The following is a 20,083-nucleotide window of genomic DNA, read 5'->3' as shown; positions in this document are numbered from 1 at the left end:
TACTTCACCTATTTATTTAGGATATGATGGTTTAGGATACTAACTGAAAGTTTCCAAAATTCTTCTGTAGTAATCGGAGCGGAGTGCCTGCACGGCTAGCTTTACCCGAAATAATTACACGGAAACTGTATTCTTTTAAGCACTGCTTGACCCATTAGTTCCAGATTCTTATTGGCTAGCTCTTACATATTAATCTAACCCATTTCTATTAATCTGTGTAGCCCACGAGCTGGCTTACCAGGAATGATCTTAACCTGCGTCTGCCTGGAATGGGAGAATCATGGCGACTCCCTGATTCAGCTTCTTTCTCCCAGCATTCTGTTCTGTTTTCTCCGCCTACCTAAGGATTGGCCTATCAAATGGGTCAAGGCAGTTTCCTTATTAATAAGAAATCACTCCCACATCATTCTTCCAGAGAGGAAAGCCCTCATTAGGATTCACAAGAATGATGGTTATAAGACATCTAAACTCTTTGTACTTGAAGGTGGAAACAAGATGGGCTGGGAAGAAAGAAGGACAATACCTGGCATCTGAAGCCTGAATTTCTGGTTGCATGTTTAGAAAAAATCTTTCTTGTTGTAGAAGGAGTTCAGTCCCTTTCCTCTGGACAGTCACTATTGGGAATCCTTTCTGTAGGGTCCAGGTTTTCATCATTTTCTTTACATCTAGTGTTTTGTTTGTGACCTATTAAATTAAGAAGAATTAATTCTGCTTAATGATAAAATTGTTTAAAAGTTTTAGTTTAATTTCCCTGTTCCTTTTCCTCTTTCCCTAATGTACTTCATGAAGACCACAAAGAATCAATGCTTAGTTGAGTGTACATTTAAAAAAAAATGGACGGAAATAGAAAACACTATCCTGAGTGAGGTAAGCCAGACCCAAAAAGAGGAGCATGGGATGTACTCACTCATATTTGGTTTCTAGCCATAAATAAAGGACATTGAGCCTATAATTAGTGATCCTAGAGAAGCTAAATATAAAGGTGAACCCAAAGAAAAACATATAGGCATCCTCCTGAATATTACCCTTCATCAGGCGATGAAAGGAGACAGAGACAGAGACCCACACTGGAGCACCGGACAGAAATCTCAAGGTCCAAATCAGGAGCAGAAGAAGAGAGAGCACGAGCAAAGAACTCAGGACTGTGAGGGGTGCACCCACACACTGAGACAATGGGGATGTTCTACTGGGAACTCACCAAGGCCAGCTGGCCTAGGTCTGAAAAAGCATGGGATAAAACCGGACTCACTGAACATAGCGGACAATGAGGACTACTGAGAACTCAAGAACAATGGCAATGGGTTTTTGATCCTACTGCACGTGCTGGCTTTGGGGGAGCCTAGGCAGTTTGGATGCTCACTTTAATAGACCTGGATGGAGGTGGGTGGTCCTTGGACTTCCCACAGGGCAGGGAACCCTGATTGCTCTTCGGGCTGATGAGGGAGGAGGACTTGACTGGGGGAGGGGGAGGGAAATGGGAGGCGGTGGCGGGGAAGAGACAGAAATCTTTAATAAATAAATTAAAAAAAAACAAACTAGCTTGGAATCTAAGTGAGTGTTTCATAAGGCATGAGCGGGAACATGCTGAAAGTAGCAGGTGTGATACCAACCTGTAGAATTTAGCATTAGAATCCATAAAAGATGAAAGTGCACTTTCAAACCACAGGACTACTATTTCAAAGACACAACTGGTGAGAAGTGGTACAGGATGGAAGCACTGCCACTCAGGCCCGAGAAGCAGCAAGCCTCCTACTCTGCTTCTTCAGTGTCAATCTGTTAAAGAACCAGCCTTGGGGCAGAGCTACAAGGTTATGAGGGCCAGCTGCAGAAAACTCTAGTCCCTTAACCGAGTCTCTTAGAGAACAACAGTAAATTCTTTGTGATGATGATAGATCTTATTTTCCCCAAATAAATTAACTTTTCTGCAAAACCTAAAATCTGATGTCTCATATTATTAGACCCTGTAAAGCTCATGAACCCCCAATGATCAAAAAGAGATTCACACATACAAAAAAGGTGGTCTCTTTAAAGCAAGAAGGCTAAATTTTATGATTTAGCTCACTCTTCTGGATTACATATAGGTGTAAATTCAAGCCACTACAACATCATAAAAACCTACACTATTACATCACCAAGGAAGGCTCGACCTAAAGCACCATATGCTGCTTAAGCACAAAAGTATAGAACAATGTTTTCCATTTTCATTAATGTTATTAATATTATCTTTCTCATGGCTTCGACCTATTTATTTCAGGACCAGCGGCTGGGAAGAAAAGCAAGGTACTTTGAGAACTTTAAAGAAGAGACTAGTATACAGTCTGATATGAATGATAAAAAAAAATAGTAACTAGGTTGGGATGGGCCAACATCACTATATGCAGTGAGGGATAAAGGCAGGCATGTGTTCCAAATGTCAAAATGTGTATGAATGGGAACTAAGTAAGTGATAGCTCTTCACTGATTCGAGAAAAAAAATACAGAAACAGGTGTTAGGGAATAAGAATTAATTCCTTATCTCAAACAGAACTCAGTAGGGAAGTCCTATCTTCTGGGTAAAAACTTAACACTAGAAAATACCAACAATTCAGAGTGGGCAAGAAAGAATAAATGAGGCACATTCAAAGCAAAGGAGTTCTTGACTCAGCATCCATAAGACTCTGAAACTATGTGTGATGTCTTGCATGTATGTGGTTTTTCTAAGGCAAATGACAAGAACTTTATCAGATTTTCAGATATATCTGTGATCTTGAAGAGCACAAAGAACCACCAATTTAGATCAGAATAACAAACTCGAGCCTATGAGAATTGTGCAGTCAACATATGTACCATAGAGATGCTGGGTTCATACACTGCTCTGAAGAATAATTCTACCTAATTACACTGCTTGTTAGAAAACAGAAGTGTAACAAATTCCAAAGAGAAAAACAACTCAAGGGAAGTATGTAACTCATGGGACTCATTGATGTGATGTCATCTTGTGATATATCAACTCCTGAGAGGGATCCGAGCCTCCAAATCAAGAGATACATAAGGTTGCATACAGTATCATTAACTGAAGGTAGAAAAACTAGAAAACATATAGGAAAATAAATTTTTGCAAATATCAAGTATCAAAAATATGCAATATTCATTAATACTGAGAAGAAAATTTTTCCTTACCCAACAAAAGGAATGGAGATTAAGGTACAGAATGATTATAGCTACCCATGGCCAGATTTTTTTTTTGTAACAATAAGCAGTATTTTCATTTCTTGACTTTAAAAACAAATATTTATATGCTAAGCTCTATCTTCTCTCTCTTAAATAACTATCATTGGTACCATGTATATGTGTGATAGAAATATAAACAGAGGACCTCTCATAGTTCACAGACAGGACTGAACTATCCAGGCCACTTACCTCATTAAAACTGTCCCAGAGATCATCGCTTTGAATGGATGCATAACTGTGATTGTGCAGGTAAAGAATGATAGCATGCTGAAACACATCTTCACTAAGGTACGTCTTCAACATCAACAAGAGAGAAGCTCCCTGTCCACAAATTGAAAAAAAAGGGGAGAAAATGACGGACTATTGCAGGCCATAGGATCAAGAATCTAAATTGAAAATATATTATTTCTAAAACACATGATTTCATATATGCAACATATTATTAGTCTTGTATATATAGATGTAAACCATGTTCAACATTAACAAAGGGAGTTAGATTCCTATGCACACTACATCTATTATCAGCCATTCTTTGGGGTCTATCAGTGTACGTTGTTTTCATGTCATTATTAAAATGATAAAGATTTGTGTATTTTTAATAGAAGCATATGACAAATTTCTATGGCATCTCATCTCCCACCTCCAATTCTTAAAGTGCTAGCTGCATCCATGTACATACACCAAGGAAGTCACAATTAGTTAGCAGAGCTTTCAAAATCTCTCTGATGGTAGTAGCAATTACATTCTAATTTTAGCCTCCCATGTTGCAGAAATAATCAGGATCTTTCTTCTTCTGAAGGATGTCTATACTAATGAATATATAGAGGAACAAGCAAATACTAAGATTCCATAGCTGGGTTGCAAGTGTTCGGGCATTACTATACCCCTCACACACATTACTTTTCTAACCAGGAAGCAACTACCTGTTTGGTGTCTTTTCTAAATTGAGAGAGAAGTCACATTGCCCTATTTGCAATTGATATTATTTTCTTTATCTGGTTTATGTTTATCTCTTCTATACTGAAGGCTAGTTGGGTGAACAATTCAAAGATACAACTACAGAAAATAGTGCCTACTACAATGCCTAGCAGCAGACATTAAACAGTGTTTGAATAAATTTCACTTGTTATAAAAATGTAGCACTATCAAGTTATCAAGATTATAAGTATAGATAAATTTAATAGCTATTCCACTCTTTTCACTCTATATTTATTCTATAAATTTAAGCATTCTTATTCTTAATAGTCCCTTCTTCTTTTCTACATGATGAACTTCTCCATAATATTCCTATCAACAAAACACAAATGTTAAAAATTCTTACACACACACAACACACACACACTCACACACACACACACACTCACTCACACACTCACACACACACTCTCACTCACACACACGCACACTAACACACACACACACACACACTCACACTCACACACACACACTCACTCACACACACACTCACACACACACTCACTCACACACACACACTCACTCACACACTCACACACACACACACACACACACACACGCACACACTCACACACACACTCACACACACTCACTCACACACACACACGCACACACTCACACACACTCACACACGCTCACACACGCACACACTCACACACACACTCACACACACACTCACACACACTCACACACCAATGACTCTCACAATTCCTTAATTTCATGCCTCCTCTAGTTATCACACTAGTTCTTGCTTCTCATTTGTAGTAAAATTCTACTGTCATCAACATTTGCTCTCTTCCCATGTTCTTTTATACCACAGATGAACTACTGCTCTACTAGCAATATCATAACCAAGGTCACTGATAAATTTCTGGTGCCAGATCAATCTCACTTCTCTTACTTGCCTTATTACAATGCACTGATAGAAGTTAATATGACTGATTTCCCACTTCTGCTTGAAAGTCTTTAGAGAACCAGTCTTGGGACAGTGTTCCTAACTTTATCTCCAATCCATGTTTTTTTTTTTTTTTTTATTAATCTTATCTTCCTAATGACTAAAGTTTGGTGTGCCCTGCCATTTGCTTTTTCATTGCTCCCAACTCTAGGACCTTTAGCCTCTTGATTTACTTCTGAATTTCAGACTCATATTCAACTACCTACTTGTGCATTAAGGATCATTAATAAATAAAGTAAGAGATACTGGCCATAGGGCCTCATTGAATCAGTTGATCTGATAACTGAGATGGTACTTAGTGATGAACAGGTAGGAGGCATACACAGCACTGGTGCACTGGAGAAATGGTTGACTTGTACCAAGGCAGGACAGAATGAACTTTTCCATAACTCAGAATGACATGCCATTCAAAATTTATGAATTGCTTATTACTGGACTTTTCTTTTTAATATTCTTCATAGGATAGTTAGTAATAGTAACTGAAGCCACAGAAAATAAAACTTCAGATAAAGGGAAAGTAGTATATATATTTTTAGACCAAATTAAACTGCTGATTTTTTTGTTAAAAGTACTATAATTTCTTTCCTTCCTGATGAAGGCTTGAATCTGGAAAATATTTCTACCTTCCACTGTCACCCACCAAGTTATTCAAGTTCAAAAACTCATCTTACTTTTAGATCTATTTTCTTCCCATTGTTATGACCACTCATTTTGAATGTTCACCACTGCATGTCTGACATTCAGCGTCACATCTCATTTTTGTTTTCTCCCTACTGTAATCCACTTTATAAATTGAATCCAATTTAAGTTTTCTAAATATCAAGATTAAATAAGTCATCCTTATATTAAAAAATGCCTAGATTTCTTATGGCATTCAGGCCCTGCTGCAGCTGAGGGTCATGTTTCCTTTCTTACCTTCCCAGCTCACTCTGACCCCATCTCTGCAGAAACGTCACTGCTCCAGCCATCAGCACTCCTGATTCTTCTCTGTGGAGAACACTATTCCATTCATGCCCCACCCTGTTACTTGCATTCTTAGAAACATTTCAAATCTCTTCTTCAGAGGATCTCTTCAGCGTGTATAAATTCTCTGTACTATTTCAGCACATATACCTTCTCTTACTCTTCCACATGTATTTACCACCCAATTTTGAGCTTTTTTATAATATGGGTTCTATCCTCAAATGTTCAATGTGTTTTCTTCTCTATCTAGCACAGAGATTTACTAGCTAAGTAATCTGGCAATCAAACACAAAGGGCTAATCGAGAAAAAAAAAAAGGCTAATTGGTTTCAACATAATCCTCTGACATTATAAATTCTAGTAACATTGGTACCATACTTCCTCTGTTCTCCAACCTGCTCAGATCCCAACAGAGCTTCTACTTTCCATCCACAGACCTGGTGCTTATACTTCACACCCTGAAGGGTAATCATAACCGTCAATTATTAAAATAACCTTTTGAATAATTATTTTGGTGATCTTGATTCTGGAAAATATTTAGAGTAAGAAAATAAAGGGCTTTGCGCAGGTCCTTTTCTCAGAACACATTCTACTTATAGAACAATAGATAAAACTAACTTTGAAAGATGAATTATAGAATCTGCTTCATTGCATAAATACTAGTCACAGTGACTAAGAGGGAGACAGAGAAACACTCAGAAAAGTTAAGACAAAAGTTTACACAGATTGACATGCTTAAAATTTAAACAGTATAATAAAATACCCCCAAGGCAATATTTATTCAATTTTTAATACGAATTAAGCTGTTTGCTGACTTACAAAATGAATTTAAAGTCTATTAAAAGTATACTTCTTAGCTAGGTGGTGGTGGTGCAAGCCTTTCTTTAATCCCAGCACTTGGTAGGCAGAGTCAGCCAGATCTGAGTTCATGGCCAGCCTGGTCTACAGAGTGAGTTCCAGGACAGAGAAACCCTGTCTCAAAAAAAAAAAAAAAAAAAAAAAAAGTACTTTTCTTTGTGCACAGTAATACCTTAAAATAAGAAAGAGAATCAAACATCTCTTCTATTTGTTCTGAAGACTGAACAGATGATGATATTGGATGGGATGAATTCAAGGAATCTTTCCTCATGGTTTTCAATCGAGCATCTAGGAAGTCTTCATACTAGTAAAAAAATTGAGTGGTAGGAAGTCATTATCAGTATAAAGGCAATTATACATTTATACAGATTATGAAAATTGCTACAGGATAAAACATTCTGGGTTTACTAAATTTTAGTATATAAGCTACTGAAAATATAGTATATAAATATTCCTTAAATTTAAAACTGTACTTAAAATTGAGGGACATAAGAATTAGCATTTCCAAATGAAGAGCACGACTGTAAAATTAAGAATCTACAACTAGTGAAAGTGAATTTCCAAATCTGAATATCCAAGATAAATATTCATTCAACAAAGACTAAAGCACACTTTTAAAATAAAAGTTGAAACTTAGGGCAGAAACTTGGTCCTTACCTTGAGTTTCTGTTAAAATAATATACAATTCTTAGTTAAGGTTATTTTATATAAAGTACAACTCAGTCTGAAAGCATAGCTCAGCCAAAAGTGTCCCTAGAATGCATATTAGAATTTTAAGCATTCTGGGCACCCCCAAGTGGTGAGACTGTGTATTTCATTGCTTAATTAAGTAGCACACTTAATACTACTTAGTATTCCAACTGAAAATTACTTAAGTTTTAAACAAGCCCTGTATACAGCAATGTCAAACTGGAAATTCTCAAGAGTATTACTTCAAGAACCTGAATAATGTCTGTGTGGAGTCTAACAGCAAGTCACAGAATTTTAGGGTTGGAAACATTTCTATGTGGGAGGTTTTCCTATAGTTTGAGGGACCCATGTTCATGCTTTTCCTCAGCTGCCCAATAATGCTTGAATTATTTCAGCAATATCTGTCAAATTATGGCCTACTATGTCTGAACATCTGTGAGTATAAGAAATATCTCCAAACTCTAATGACACAACTCACAGCATAATAGCTCTCTATAAGAGGATGTTATTCAAGTCTTTGAAACACAGCAAGGACAATTTATTTATTTATTCATTCATTTATTATTTTAGCAACTTATATGCTGTTTAAGAACTGCTGGGAGAATGCACTCAGTGACTATATGAAAAGCAATATTGAAGTCAGTCTTCATTTCATTTCTCTTTATAGAAATACTTTAAGTTTTTTAACAAAACAAATTTTCCAACTTTATCCAAAATCCTTCAAACAGAAAAAAATACTTCAAAAATAAAAGGTAGCAGTTAAAACATTCATCCTGAAGTAAAAAAAAAATATGATCACACATAACTATTTCAACGTTCAATGAACTACATCAATAAGCAAGAGTGTGATTCTAATTGTAAAATCTCCAGAATTATAGATGTGGCTATAGCTTTCTAAAAATATTTTCTTATCTCAAATGCATAGAAAATACATGGTAAATAACTCATAACCTCCCTATTCCCTCCTCATAGGATAATGAAACACAGTACTTACACTGTTGAGCTCTTTGAATATTTTTTCCACAGAAAAATACTCCATGAAAGTTGCAAAGCCTTCATTTAGCCACAGGTCATTCCACCACTGCATTGTAACCAGATTACCAAACCACTGTAGGAAAGACAAGCTGGTAACTAGTATGACATGTATATTCACAGGAATTTCTTAACTGGATTAACTATCAAGCTAATTACAGATAATCAAATAAAAATAACTTAAAATAAACTGTATCCAGAGCAATTAAAGATGTAAAAGTTATACAAACTGTATAAAAAGTAAAGAATTTTAAAAGTTATATAAACTTATTTTAGAAGTAAACTAAAAACATCAACATTTTACCTTAGCTGAATGGGAAAAGAAGCAGGAAAGACTATGAATATATTTATTTTTTTTTCTTTTTTTTTTTTTGCCTTTTTTTTTATTGAGAAAAGGAAAAAAACAAGTTTCCACCTCCTCCCAGCCTCCCATTTCCCTCCCCCTCCTCCCACCCTTCCCCCCTCCTCCAACCCTTCTCCCCCTCCACCCACTCCTCTCCCTCCTCCCTTATTTATTAAAATGTGTATGAACTTTTAACATACAGTATGCATTAAACTATATAGATAATGACCATTTTAAGTTGCTTCATTAATGTGAGACTTCTTAGATAATTAAATTATCTGATCTAATACCAAGTTAGTAAGATTATTTTCCATTATATGTGCAATCTTCTATGACAACTAATGATTTTCCTATTGTCAGAGGGTCTGGATTTCATGCTTCTCTTCTATTACCCGAGTTCAAGACACAATTCACACAAGATTTGAGTAACATTCTTATAGAAACCTGGCACATGTGTGTACACACACACACACACACACACACACACACACACACTCAGAAGAAATCAGAGAATTCTTTAAATGCTTTCTTACATATGGTAGTAAAAAGAAGGCAAAAGGTAACAGATCTTCCTAAGTCTCTTTTGGGTATGGAGAGATGGCTCAGCAGTTAGTACTTGCCCTGCAATTCTAAGGTCCTGAGTTTGGATCTCAGCAACCATGTAACAAGTCATCATGCAATTCTACACAAATATCTGCAATCCTAGCTCTAGGGAGGTACAAACAGGCAAATCATTGTGGTTGTATGTTTGTGAAGAGACCCTGCCTCAGAACAGAGGTGAAGAGGACACCTGATGCTCTCTTCTCTGCTTCACATGTGCACCCACAGACAGACAGACACAGACACACACAGGCACACAAACATACACACACACACACACAGGCGCACATACACAGACACACACAGACACACACAGACACAGCACATACAGGCACATATACACATATACAAATAAACTTCTTTTTAAAATACTTGCAATAAAAAGTGGTCATAGGGTATACAAATTTTTCAGTGTAGTCTGGGTTTTATTTCAAATCAGTAGCAAAAAATAAGGTTATTACTACAACAAAATAAAATTTCTTTTGAGAGTTCAATCATAATTTTTCTAAGATACTATCTTAAAAATATATTTAACAGGAAGATGAGTTATAAAGCCCTAAACAAAAGAAAAAAATAAGAGAAATAATCTAAGTGGTAATGCATGGTCCCAGAAATAACAAGATTAGAAAAATAAAGCTTCATTTATCAGCTTGCCAACAAGTTTTTACCAGGGTCACACAGTCACCTACAGAGTTAACTGTCTTCCTTCATGTACTGCCACGCCACAGCTTCCCATCACACCCTATACTGAAAAGCATCTCATATCTAGGGCACAACAATGGTAATATTTTTGGAATGGGGATATACATGGATAAGTATTTTCTTTTTTTAATCTTATACAACGAATTCCTTCACTCTATACTGGGAAGAGCTCCTTCTCCCACATTAATTGAGAACCCAGTTATAGCAGGAAATAGAAAAAGAAATTTTGTCAGTTGGGTATGAGAGCCCACACCTATGATCTGGTACTCAAGAGCTGAGGCAAGAGAAATCTGAGCTACACAGTAAGAAGGTTTTGACTTAATAAGGGAAAGAGTGTAACTGAGGGAAGAAATTCTATCCTACAAGGTTACATTGAGCAGCTCATGGTTGCTAGATGTGATGCAGATATGTATTAATAAGGAAAAAATTATATTCAATGGTTAGGGAATTTAGCTCAGCTGTAAAGTACTGTCTAACAAATACAAAGTTCTGGGTTTGGCCCTAGAACTGAGGTAATAAAAAAGATAATCTGAAGATACATTTATTCTTCAAGGCTTAATGGTAAAATTTAATAGCTGTGTAAGTTTAAACAAATCATTTCTGCGGACTGAGTCTCATTTTCTATACATGTAAAATGGAATTACCACTCACCTTCGACATTTGTGAGATGAGATAATGGACGTGAAAATGACTTACATATGAAGTTCTAACAGATATTATTTTCCCTTGGCCATTAGGTTTGTATTTAAAAAGCATCATTTTCTATGTAATAGCAACACTAAAAGCATAGGAGGTGTTTACTAAAACTCTAGGGCTTTGGTGTAAGAGCACTGGTTGGTAATACCTGGTGTGCCAGCTCATGAGCGATGATTTTTGTAACCAGTTTTCTATCTGCTACTGAAGAACTGGCATTGTCATACAGAAGAGTCTCTTCTCGGAACGTAAGCAGGCCCCAATTTTCCATTGCTCCCGCTTCAAAGTCAGGAATGGCCACCAAATCTGGACATAACAAGAATGAAGAGATTAATTCCTCATCTAAGGAACACCCTAAGTCAAGATTCTCTACCCAGTAAAGACAATGAGATCTTCCATGATCCTTAACACTGAGAATCTTCCTTTTTGTAGATCTACATGCTATGTCCCTGGTTGTCAGCCGAGGAAGAAATGAAAAAACCCTTTTGTGATCAACAATTCTAATGTCTCCAAAGGAAAAAAAAATGCCCATTTCCCTCACAATAAATCAGGCTGGAGTAAGGAAGACAAAGCCCAGGTCAAATCCTTCTATGTTCTTCAGAACCAGCATCACACTGAACAGAAATCTTGCTTTCATAGGCTCCCAGTATTTACTTTTTAATATTTGAATTGGAAATTTCTTGAAAGTTAAACTCCAGATGGAGCTCTAAGCAAATTCCTACAACCACATAAACTTATAAGTTATATAAGTAACTTAAAGTTCAAGTTTAAAAAACTTATAGATTGTACATAATCTTAATAAATACAATTTTTATAACACAAACAATGTTTCTTGGTGGTGGTGGTGGTGGCGCACACCTTTAATCCCAGCACTCGGGAGGCAGAGGCAGGCAGATCTTTGTGAGCTTTGTGAGTTCGAGGCCAGCCTGGTCTACAACAGCTAGTTCCAGGACAGGCTCCAGAGCTACAGAGAAACCCAGCCTCGAAAAACAAAAACAAAAACAAAAAACAAACCAAACAAAAAAAACAAAAAAAACCCAATAATTTTGGCAAAAACTTTTTATAAAAAATCATTTGTGAAGCAAATCTTATTACAAATTGCACTAAAAATCAAAAACACTATTATTAATAGCTTACCCAATTTCTTAAGTGGGTATTGAATTTCAAAGTAATTTTGATAAAATTCAAGGAGCTTTACGGTTGTGTCCAAGGCATGGTGAACTTGATCAATCTTTTCTGGTACCGCATATATAGAAACCTAAAGAGAAACATAATCCATAATGTAAAGATAGGTAAAATTAAAATGCCATGACTTTCAGCTGGGCACTGTTAGGACCAGCAAATTCAAGAAGTGCATACTATATGAGATCTTTTAGGATAGAAACTCTTGCCAATAATTGTTCCAATCCACACAGAACAAGTCATCTATATCCATATCCACACAAAAGAATTACCTGGTGTTTTAATTTTTTTTTAAGTTTTTCCAATATCTCAAATAAACTGTGTTACATCTCAGAGCAAACTATATGCACTAGCCTATCTAATTTTACAATCTTACACTCCCATGACACAGAAATGCTCTTATTTATGGACTACAGCCATGATGAGTTATCTGCAGCACAAACTAAGGTATTAATTCTTTTGGCACTTATTATCATGCCTGCACTCCAGTAGGCACTAAATACATATTAGTAAACAAATACTAACCTCAGTTGTTGGCTTGCTTTTATGGATCATGTAATATTAAAAAAAAATCCTATCATTAGACACCCTCACTATAATTCAGGTCTTACCTTGCTCATTCACTTCAGGGTACACACTCATGAAAAAGCAAATACAAAACAGCACACAGGTTGCTTAAATACCTATGCCTTCTACCTACCATTTGGTAGACAAATGAAAAGTTTAAGTACACATGATATGATTATTAAAGAAACTGAAATTTGACCAACGGATGAAATTATTCTCAATCCTAGAACACAATTAGGAGAAGGGGTAGTTTGAATTTTTTTCTTACTCTCTAATTCTTTTCTTTTCCTTAAAGAAAAAAAAAAAGTGCAGCCTAGTCAATAGAGACAGTTCTAGGACGGCCAAGGCTACATAGAGAAACTCTGTCTTAAAAAAAAGAAAAGAAAAGAAAACACAGAAAAGAAAAAAAAGTAAAGAACATGTGCTTTTAACTTTTTAATACATATACATCATCTGTTCATTATATTTATATCAACCTTATTCTAAAATAATAATAAAACAGTGGAAAACGAGAACAATGTATCTAAGTAGAAACGATTTTTTTTTTTACCATTTTGTGGCCTGTGCATATTAGTCTAGCCCTCTACCACTCAAGCTATGTCCCCAGGCCTCTTTCTACTTTTTATTTGGACACAGGGTCTAAGTAAGTTCTCCAGGCTCAGTCTGAACTCATTTTGTAGCTCGGGCACATCTTGAACCTGTGATTCTCCTAACTTAGCATCCTGAGTAAGTAATATTACAGGTCTTCACTAAACAACAACCTGCCTTAAACAACAGTTTGGGTTGGGTAAGAGAACACTAATTACTACTATATGGTGATTTGGGGTACAGTTTTGTGGTACAGGAGTATGTTAAAAAGACTAAGGCTCTGGGTTGAAACTTAATAAAAAGATTAAAGAAAAAAGAAAAAGAAAAACAAATATCTTAGTCACAGTCATAAAGAAAAAAAGAAAAAGAAAAACAAATATCTTAGTCACAGTCATAAAGAAAAAAAGAAAAAGAAAAACAAATATCTTAGTCACAGTCAAATGAAAGTCTACTGGCAACTAGACCTTAATAGCTATATTAAAGCCTTAAAGCCTAACTGCTTTCCTGTCATCTACTACTAAGACCATTTAAGAGATTTCTATAACTACAACTATGGAGATCCCTACTTATCTAGAGCAACGGGTTCTTTACAACTGAAAAATAGAGGATTTGGTAGGTTTAACCTGTCTGTGCCTTAAAGTAATAAAAACAAAAACTAGCTAACAAAAGCAGAACTATGTGAAGTAATAACATGGTCTGTAGGATCTAAAGGACAAAACAGGTTAACTGAACACATTACAGAAAGCAGAATTTCTAACATAAAGAATATATTGAGTCTCTTCTTTCTCCAACCCTTCCTATGTTCCTCCCACTAATCAAATTTATGGGCTCTGAAATTTTATTATTTTAACAATAATGTATTGTTAATATGTTTTATATATGTGTATTTATTGACATATATATATATATATACATATACACATACAATTAATGGGGCAGTTAAGAGGGGAGGATTAAAGTAACAATATAACAATATAATCTTAATGACTGATTAGATGAACTAGAAGGAAATTATATCAAATGGGCAAAGTGTACCAGGATGATTGAAAGACACTTGGGATATGTCCTGTTTAGTTTAATGTCAACTTGACACAAGCTAGAGTCATCTGAAAGAAGGGAACCTCAATTGTGTAAATGCTGCCACAAGATCCAGTTTTAGGTCATTTTATTAATTAAAGATTGATAGGGGAGGGCCCAGTTCATGGTGGGAAGTACTATCCCTAGGTTATATAAGAAAGCAGGTGGAACAAGGCCATAGAAACAAGCTAGTAAGCAGCACCCCTCCACGGCTTCTTCATTACCTTCCATTTCCAGGATCCTGCCTTTTCTGAGTTCCTGTCCTGACTTCCTTCAATGATGAACAATGCTATGGAAGTATAAGCCAAACAAACCCTTTCCTCTCCAAGTTTCTTTGGTTATGGTGTTTCATCACAACAGGAACCTTAACATGACTTAAATTACTTTAGAAATTTTGAACAAAAACATGTTTGTGAATAAATTAAAATTATATTGATAGTATAATTGAGGGCTCTAGTTAAATGCTACATGCCAGATTTGGTACTCATATCTGACTGATGAAATTAATTCTTTCAACTAGCCCATCGATGATAAACACAGAAGCAGGAAGCAAGGAAACAAACAGAACAAAACAAAAACCTCAAGAGAAACATGAAGTTCCTAGCACAGCCTGCTACTACAAAGTATAGCCCTATCCATTTCCTAATAAAAAAGGAGAAATTGTAAAACTATTTGGTGTGGGAAGACCTTCTGTATATGTGTTGTTGTTTGTGGTTAATGAATAAAGAAGCTGGCTTGGCCTGTGAAAGGGCAGAGTAGAGCTAGGTGGGCGCGAGGGGGGGGAGAGGTGCGCCTAAACTGAATCCTGGGAGAAAAAAGGTGGAGTTGCAAGACGTCATGTAGCTGACAGAGGGGAAAGACGTGAAATGTCAGCTGGAATCTTGCCGGTAGGTCACGAGCCTCATGGTAAAATATAAAATAATGGAAATGGGTTAATCCTAGATGTAAGAACTAGGTAGCAATACGCTTAAGTGATTGGCCAAGCAGTGATTTAATTAATACAATTTCTGTGTGGTTATTCAAGTCTAGGCAGCTGGGAATGAACAAGCAGCCTCCAACAACTATTGGTTATTCATGCTGTTAAATAACATATTTACTACTAGGAAGCACTAAAAATGAGATTAAATCTCTTGGTGTGCAAAAGATTAAATGATATGGTTACATATGGGAAAATGTATTGTATACTCTACCTATGCATATGTGCTTATATGAATATATAATACATATATACATATAAATGGATTTTATTTCCTGTGCATCTCTGTATATATATTACAGTCCTGAAAAATGAGGTATAGAGGGGATTAGGATGTGGTCTCTTCAAGAGATTAGAGCTAGTAATTATAAAAGACCAATTCCATTCATACCAAAGACATATTCTTGTTAAACTTTTCTGCCATCTAATACAGATGAATAAAAGCCTCTGCCTACCACCCAAAAAAGATTTGTGAAACTCTTTTCTTAAACTTTCCTCCCAGTGTAAAGCATACATGGTGATGGGTTATATATTTGATAATAAATTGTGACACTGGGAGTGATGGAAGAATTCACTCTAGAACAACTGAAAATACAGTTGAGCTTGTAAAGAATTGTCTTAAATATCAAAATGACAAATTTTAATGTAATCCTACAGACAATAACAAGCTAGCGTGGCAGATTGGGGGCAGGTTTGAAAAGTAAATAGGAAGTAGGTACTTAAAAAGAATTCTTCTCTATCATCAGTGTTTAAATCTCTACTATAAAATAAAAGTTCAAATCAAATAACTATTTACACATGAGCACTAATGACAAAGAAAAACAAAATATCCTGATTAAAACACCAATTATGAGAAAATGGAAATAAACTAGGCCCTTAAGTTAAACAATCGTACACATTCTCTATGAATAAAATCAACAAGGGCTTGTTTTTTTCTTCTGGTTTTGGGGATTGAAACTAGAGCCTTTTACATGCTTAGAAACACTGCTGATCTGTAGACCAGCACCTAAATTTTTTGGGTTTTTTTTTTTTTTTGGTTTTTTCGAGGTAGGGTTTCTCTGTTTAACAGTCCTAGCTGTCCTGGAACTCACTCTTGTAGATCAGGCTTGCCTCAGACTCACAGAGATCCTCCTGCCTATTCCTCCTGAGTGCTGGGATTAAAGGCATGCACCACCACTGCCCGGCTACTAATTTTTTTTTAAAGAGTATTCATCTCATTTTTACAGACAATATACTACTATAATCAATAGCCACACAAACTACTATAACTCTTGAAGTATGGCAAGCAGAGATTCTCCATACATTTTATTTTAGTTTAAACCTAAAGAGCTATATAAGGCTACTGGTCATCATATTTTCTACAGTACAGTTCTACAAAAGCTAATATATTATGTTGTCTTATAATGATTCTACTATAAAATAGGAAACTTGAAAACTATTGATTTTTCAGGTATTAAATGAAGGGCAATAAATAAGAGTTAAGTGTTGTGGGATATCCACACCCTGAGACTTTGTTAATAACGTTAACTTTGAATCGGGGTGAATCCAGCAACTAGTTGACAAGGAATAGTCATAGCATTTACAGAGGATCCAGGATACAATAGAGGTACAGGATTAGCAAGGTTTTTTGGACTTTCTTTTTGGTGTAGGAAGTGTAGAGAAGGTCAGCTGATTGCTCCTCCATGGCTTCTTTGGTCTATCAGGTTTCCAATCCAATATCTGACTCCCAAGTCTTTATTGGTAATAGAACAACTTAGATAAACACAACAGTTAAGTTAAAGTAGTGTTTCTGTTACAAAACATCAGAATTTGATCTAAAAGCTTGTCATTAAAGAATTAATTCTACCTAGCTTACTATATAAATAGGTGTTCAGAGAATTAGTACAGGAACATACCAGGGTTCCATTTACATCCCGACTCAGGTTCCTCATCTCCCCTACAATGAAAGCAACCAGGTACGTGCTCATTTTAACACTTTCAGAAAATTCATCCCGAATAAGTCCTTCTTCTGCAGGGACTGATGACTTCTATAGCCAAAGGGAAAAAAAGATGACAGTTCTGTAATTAAAGCAATCAATGACAAATATACTGAGATACTAAAAATTAATGAAGATAATACTTGCATATTTTAATCTTTCAACACAAATTTCTAGAGAACGAAGCCCCTTCTTTCAGTTTCTTCTACCACCCTTGATCAAGAGGACACACTGAATATCATGAAAACCCCAACATAGCTCTCAATATATTTAAGTTACAGGGAGCATTAGGTTTGTCTTTCCATTTAAAAATTGTAGCAAAACTCAACTCCTTCCCCCACCCCAGAACCTTAGGACAACTGACTTTATAAAGGAACTATAGCTAAGATATCTTCTAACACAATCTGGTGCTCCATAAGGAACACTTAGTGGAATCTAATATGTTAGGTCACTAGAGAAGTCTGCAACAGACTGAAGGTGAGAAATGCCAGCAATTCTCAGGATTTCTCAACCATTAATCTGGTTACACTTGGTTTATCAGACAAGCAGATGCCCGCCTCTATAAGAGACTGATTAAGATGAAGAGTTTGGCTACGAGTTGGACTGTGACAATGATGGATCATGCTGTCTATAAGGGTAGCTTGCATTACCTGCCTGCTGTGGCTATTCCTCACCCCTAGCTACACAGGTTCTATGAAGCACCACACAGACCACACAAAGCCATTCAAGTAGACACAAAAGGAGCCCTAAGTTATGTTTAGCATAAAACTCCTCTGCTGGGTGTTGCCTCTACTATCTCCCACATAATTAACACTCAATAAAGAGGCTCTCACTTTTGTTGTCCATTTCTACATGACAACAATCCAAAGTTTCATTTGCCAAAACACCAAGAATAATCACAGTTCCACACTCTCAACACTGCTTAGAAGAGCAAGTTCACTATTTCTCAAGTAATATCCTGGGTTTGTACTAATTCATAGTGTTCTGTAGAGCAAGAAAACACTTCACACTCCTACTCACGCATTCTAAATCCTGCAGAGTCTTTTCCTTCCTCAAGAGTTCCTTAGCCTAGCAAATTTTTCCATTTTTATTTATTTCAGAAGTATACACATATGAATCTAAATATTCCTACCAATAGTACAGTAAAGAAGGATCCAACTGTTCTCAGAGATAAGAGGTCCATCCAAAGATTTTACCTTTATATCACAATACCTTAGGCATATTTGATAATGCAGTATGATGTTCATTCCTTGTGATCTTGATGATAAATGTGGCCTTAAATGCTGGCTCATCAAAACAAGGAAAAGCAGATCTTGCTGCCAGAGGTTCAAATTGAGTTGCTGCAAAGTACCTAAAAATAAATGCAAATTCAATACAATAGTTATTGACTGTCTACTGGACAGGGCACCCTGCCAAGTACTAGGGGTATGAAGACAAATACAATTCCAGACTTTAAAGGACCCACAATTAACTAAGAGAGACAATAGTCTAGAGTGGCATCTTCAAGCAGGCTTCAAATCATATCCTAACAATTGGAAGCACATTAGGAGCATCAATTGCCATAAAACAAATTCTGCTGGAGTTAAAGACACTGTGGAGAAACCAGTACAAAGTCTGAATTGGTCCTGGAACACCAAAAATACCTGATAAAGTACAGAAGGGGGAAAAAAAACACTTGAAAAAGAAGGCAGCCTAAGGGGAAAAGGCAGTATGTGTCTATAATCTGGGGCAGCTGTGGAGTGTGGTGGGATTCACAAAGGTAGCTTTTTAAATGAGTTTTCGACATGAAGCCCTTAAGGAGGATTTTCACTATTTGCTATTAAACATCTGGGTTTGCAACACTGAATCTCAAACCTACAACATTCGCTTTCATGAAAATAGAAAAACATTTGTTCTTTAACAGTATTCTGCTTTCCTTTTTCTTTTCTTCTTTTTTAAAAAGATTTATTTATTTATTATGTATAGTGTTCTGCCTGTCTGTATGCTTGTTGGCCAGAAGAAGGCACAAGATCTCATTACAGATGGCTGTGAGCCACCATGTGGTTGCTGGGAATTTAACTCAGGACCTCTGGAAGAGCAGTCAGTGCTCTTAACCTCTGAGCCATCTCTCCAGCCCTCCTTTTTCTTTTCAAGGATGAACAGAAAGGATGTGCTCCCTTCCACACCACAACAGCAGCAGTGAAGACTACAATACATACAAACAAACTGGATTATTGGTCATGTGAAAAGCACAAAAATAAGCATGAGTTAATAGATTTCTAATCAAGGAAGAAAAGCTGATCCCCATGTGGAAGACCATGCAGAGTATCAGGGCAAGTGTACCTCTCTTGTACCAGCTGACATAGCAGCCACAGGCACCCTCACGGCACCCTCTGATTTCAGTCCTTAGACTTCACTTTTAGAAGATAAGCAGAAAAGAGAAAACTGGATTTGGAGTCCACATTTATTAGCCATATGACTCTGTCAAGTCTGCAACTTATATCTCAGTTTTTTATCATATGTTATGATTTAGACAGGATTCCCTGCACCAAGCCCAGAGTTTAGTCAGAATCCAGTAAAACGCTACAAAAACAAAACATCTGTATACTGCATAGGTGGTTCTATACAGATGCTTATTACTAATTCACATCTGTATACTACACAGGAGGTTCTATACAGATGCTTATTACTAGTTCACATCTGTATACTACATAGGAG

The 20,083-nt window shown here is 36.2% G+C and overlaps 1 protein-coding gene across 3 annotated transcripts in view; it reads right to left on the bottom strand.

The window, feature by feature from the left end:
• Lnpep (leucyl and cystinyl aminopeptidase) overlaps positions 1-20,083 on the bottom strand; it is a 95,207-nt gene that overhangs the window by 28,234 nt on the left and 46,890 nt on the right. For all 3 annotated transcript variants that reach the window (XR_003378362.1, XM_026787329.1, XM_005363329.3), the window contains exons 3-10: positions 18,599-18,737; positions 17,306-17,437; positions 12,158-12,278; positions 11,172-11,326; positions 8,645-8,758; positions 7,133-7,264; positions 3,400-3,531; positions 524-684 (exon numbers count right to left, since the gene is read on the bottom strand). Coding sequence is in view for 2 of the 3 variants with exons in the window: in XM_026787329.1 (XP_026643130.1) it covers positions 524-684; positions 3,400-3,531; positions 7,133-7,264; positions 8,645-8,758; positions 11,172-11,326; positions 12,158-12,278; positions 17,306-17,437; positions 18,599-18,737 (1,086 nt within the window). In the remaining variant the exon portion in view is untranslated. The remainder of the gene's footprint in view (positions 1-523; positions 685-3,399; positions 3,532-7,132; positions 7,265-8,644; positions 8,759-11,171; positions 11,327-12,157; positions 12,279-17,305; positions 17,438-18,598; positions 18,738-20,083) is intronic.

Source organism: Microtus ochrogaster, linkage group LG9 (assembly GCF_000317375.1).
Source record: "Microtus ochrogaster isolate Prairie Vole_2 linkage group LG9, MicOch1.0, whole genome shotgun sequence".
In the NCBI taxonomy this organism is placed as follows: Eukaryota; Metazoa; Chordata; class Mammalia; order Rodentia; family Cricetidae; genus Microtus; species Microtus ochrogaster.
This window is presented reverse-complemented; position numbering and strand designations above follow the sequence as displayed.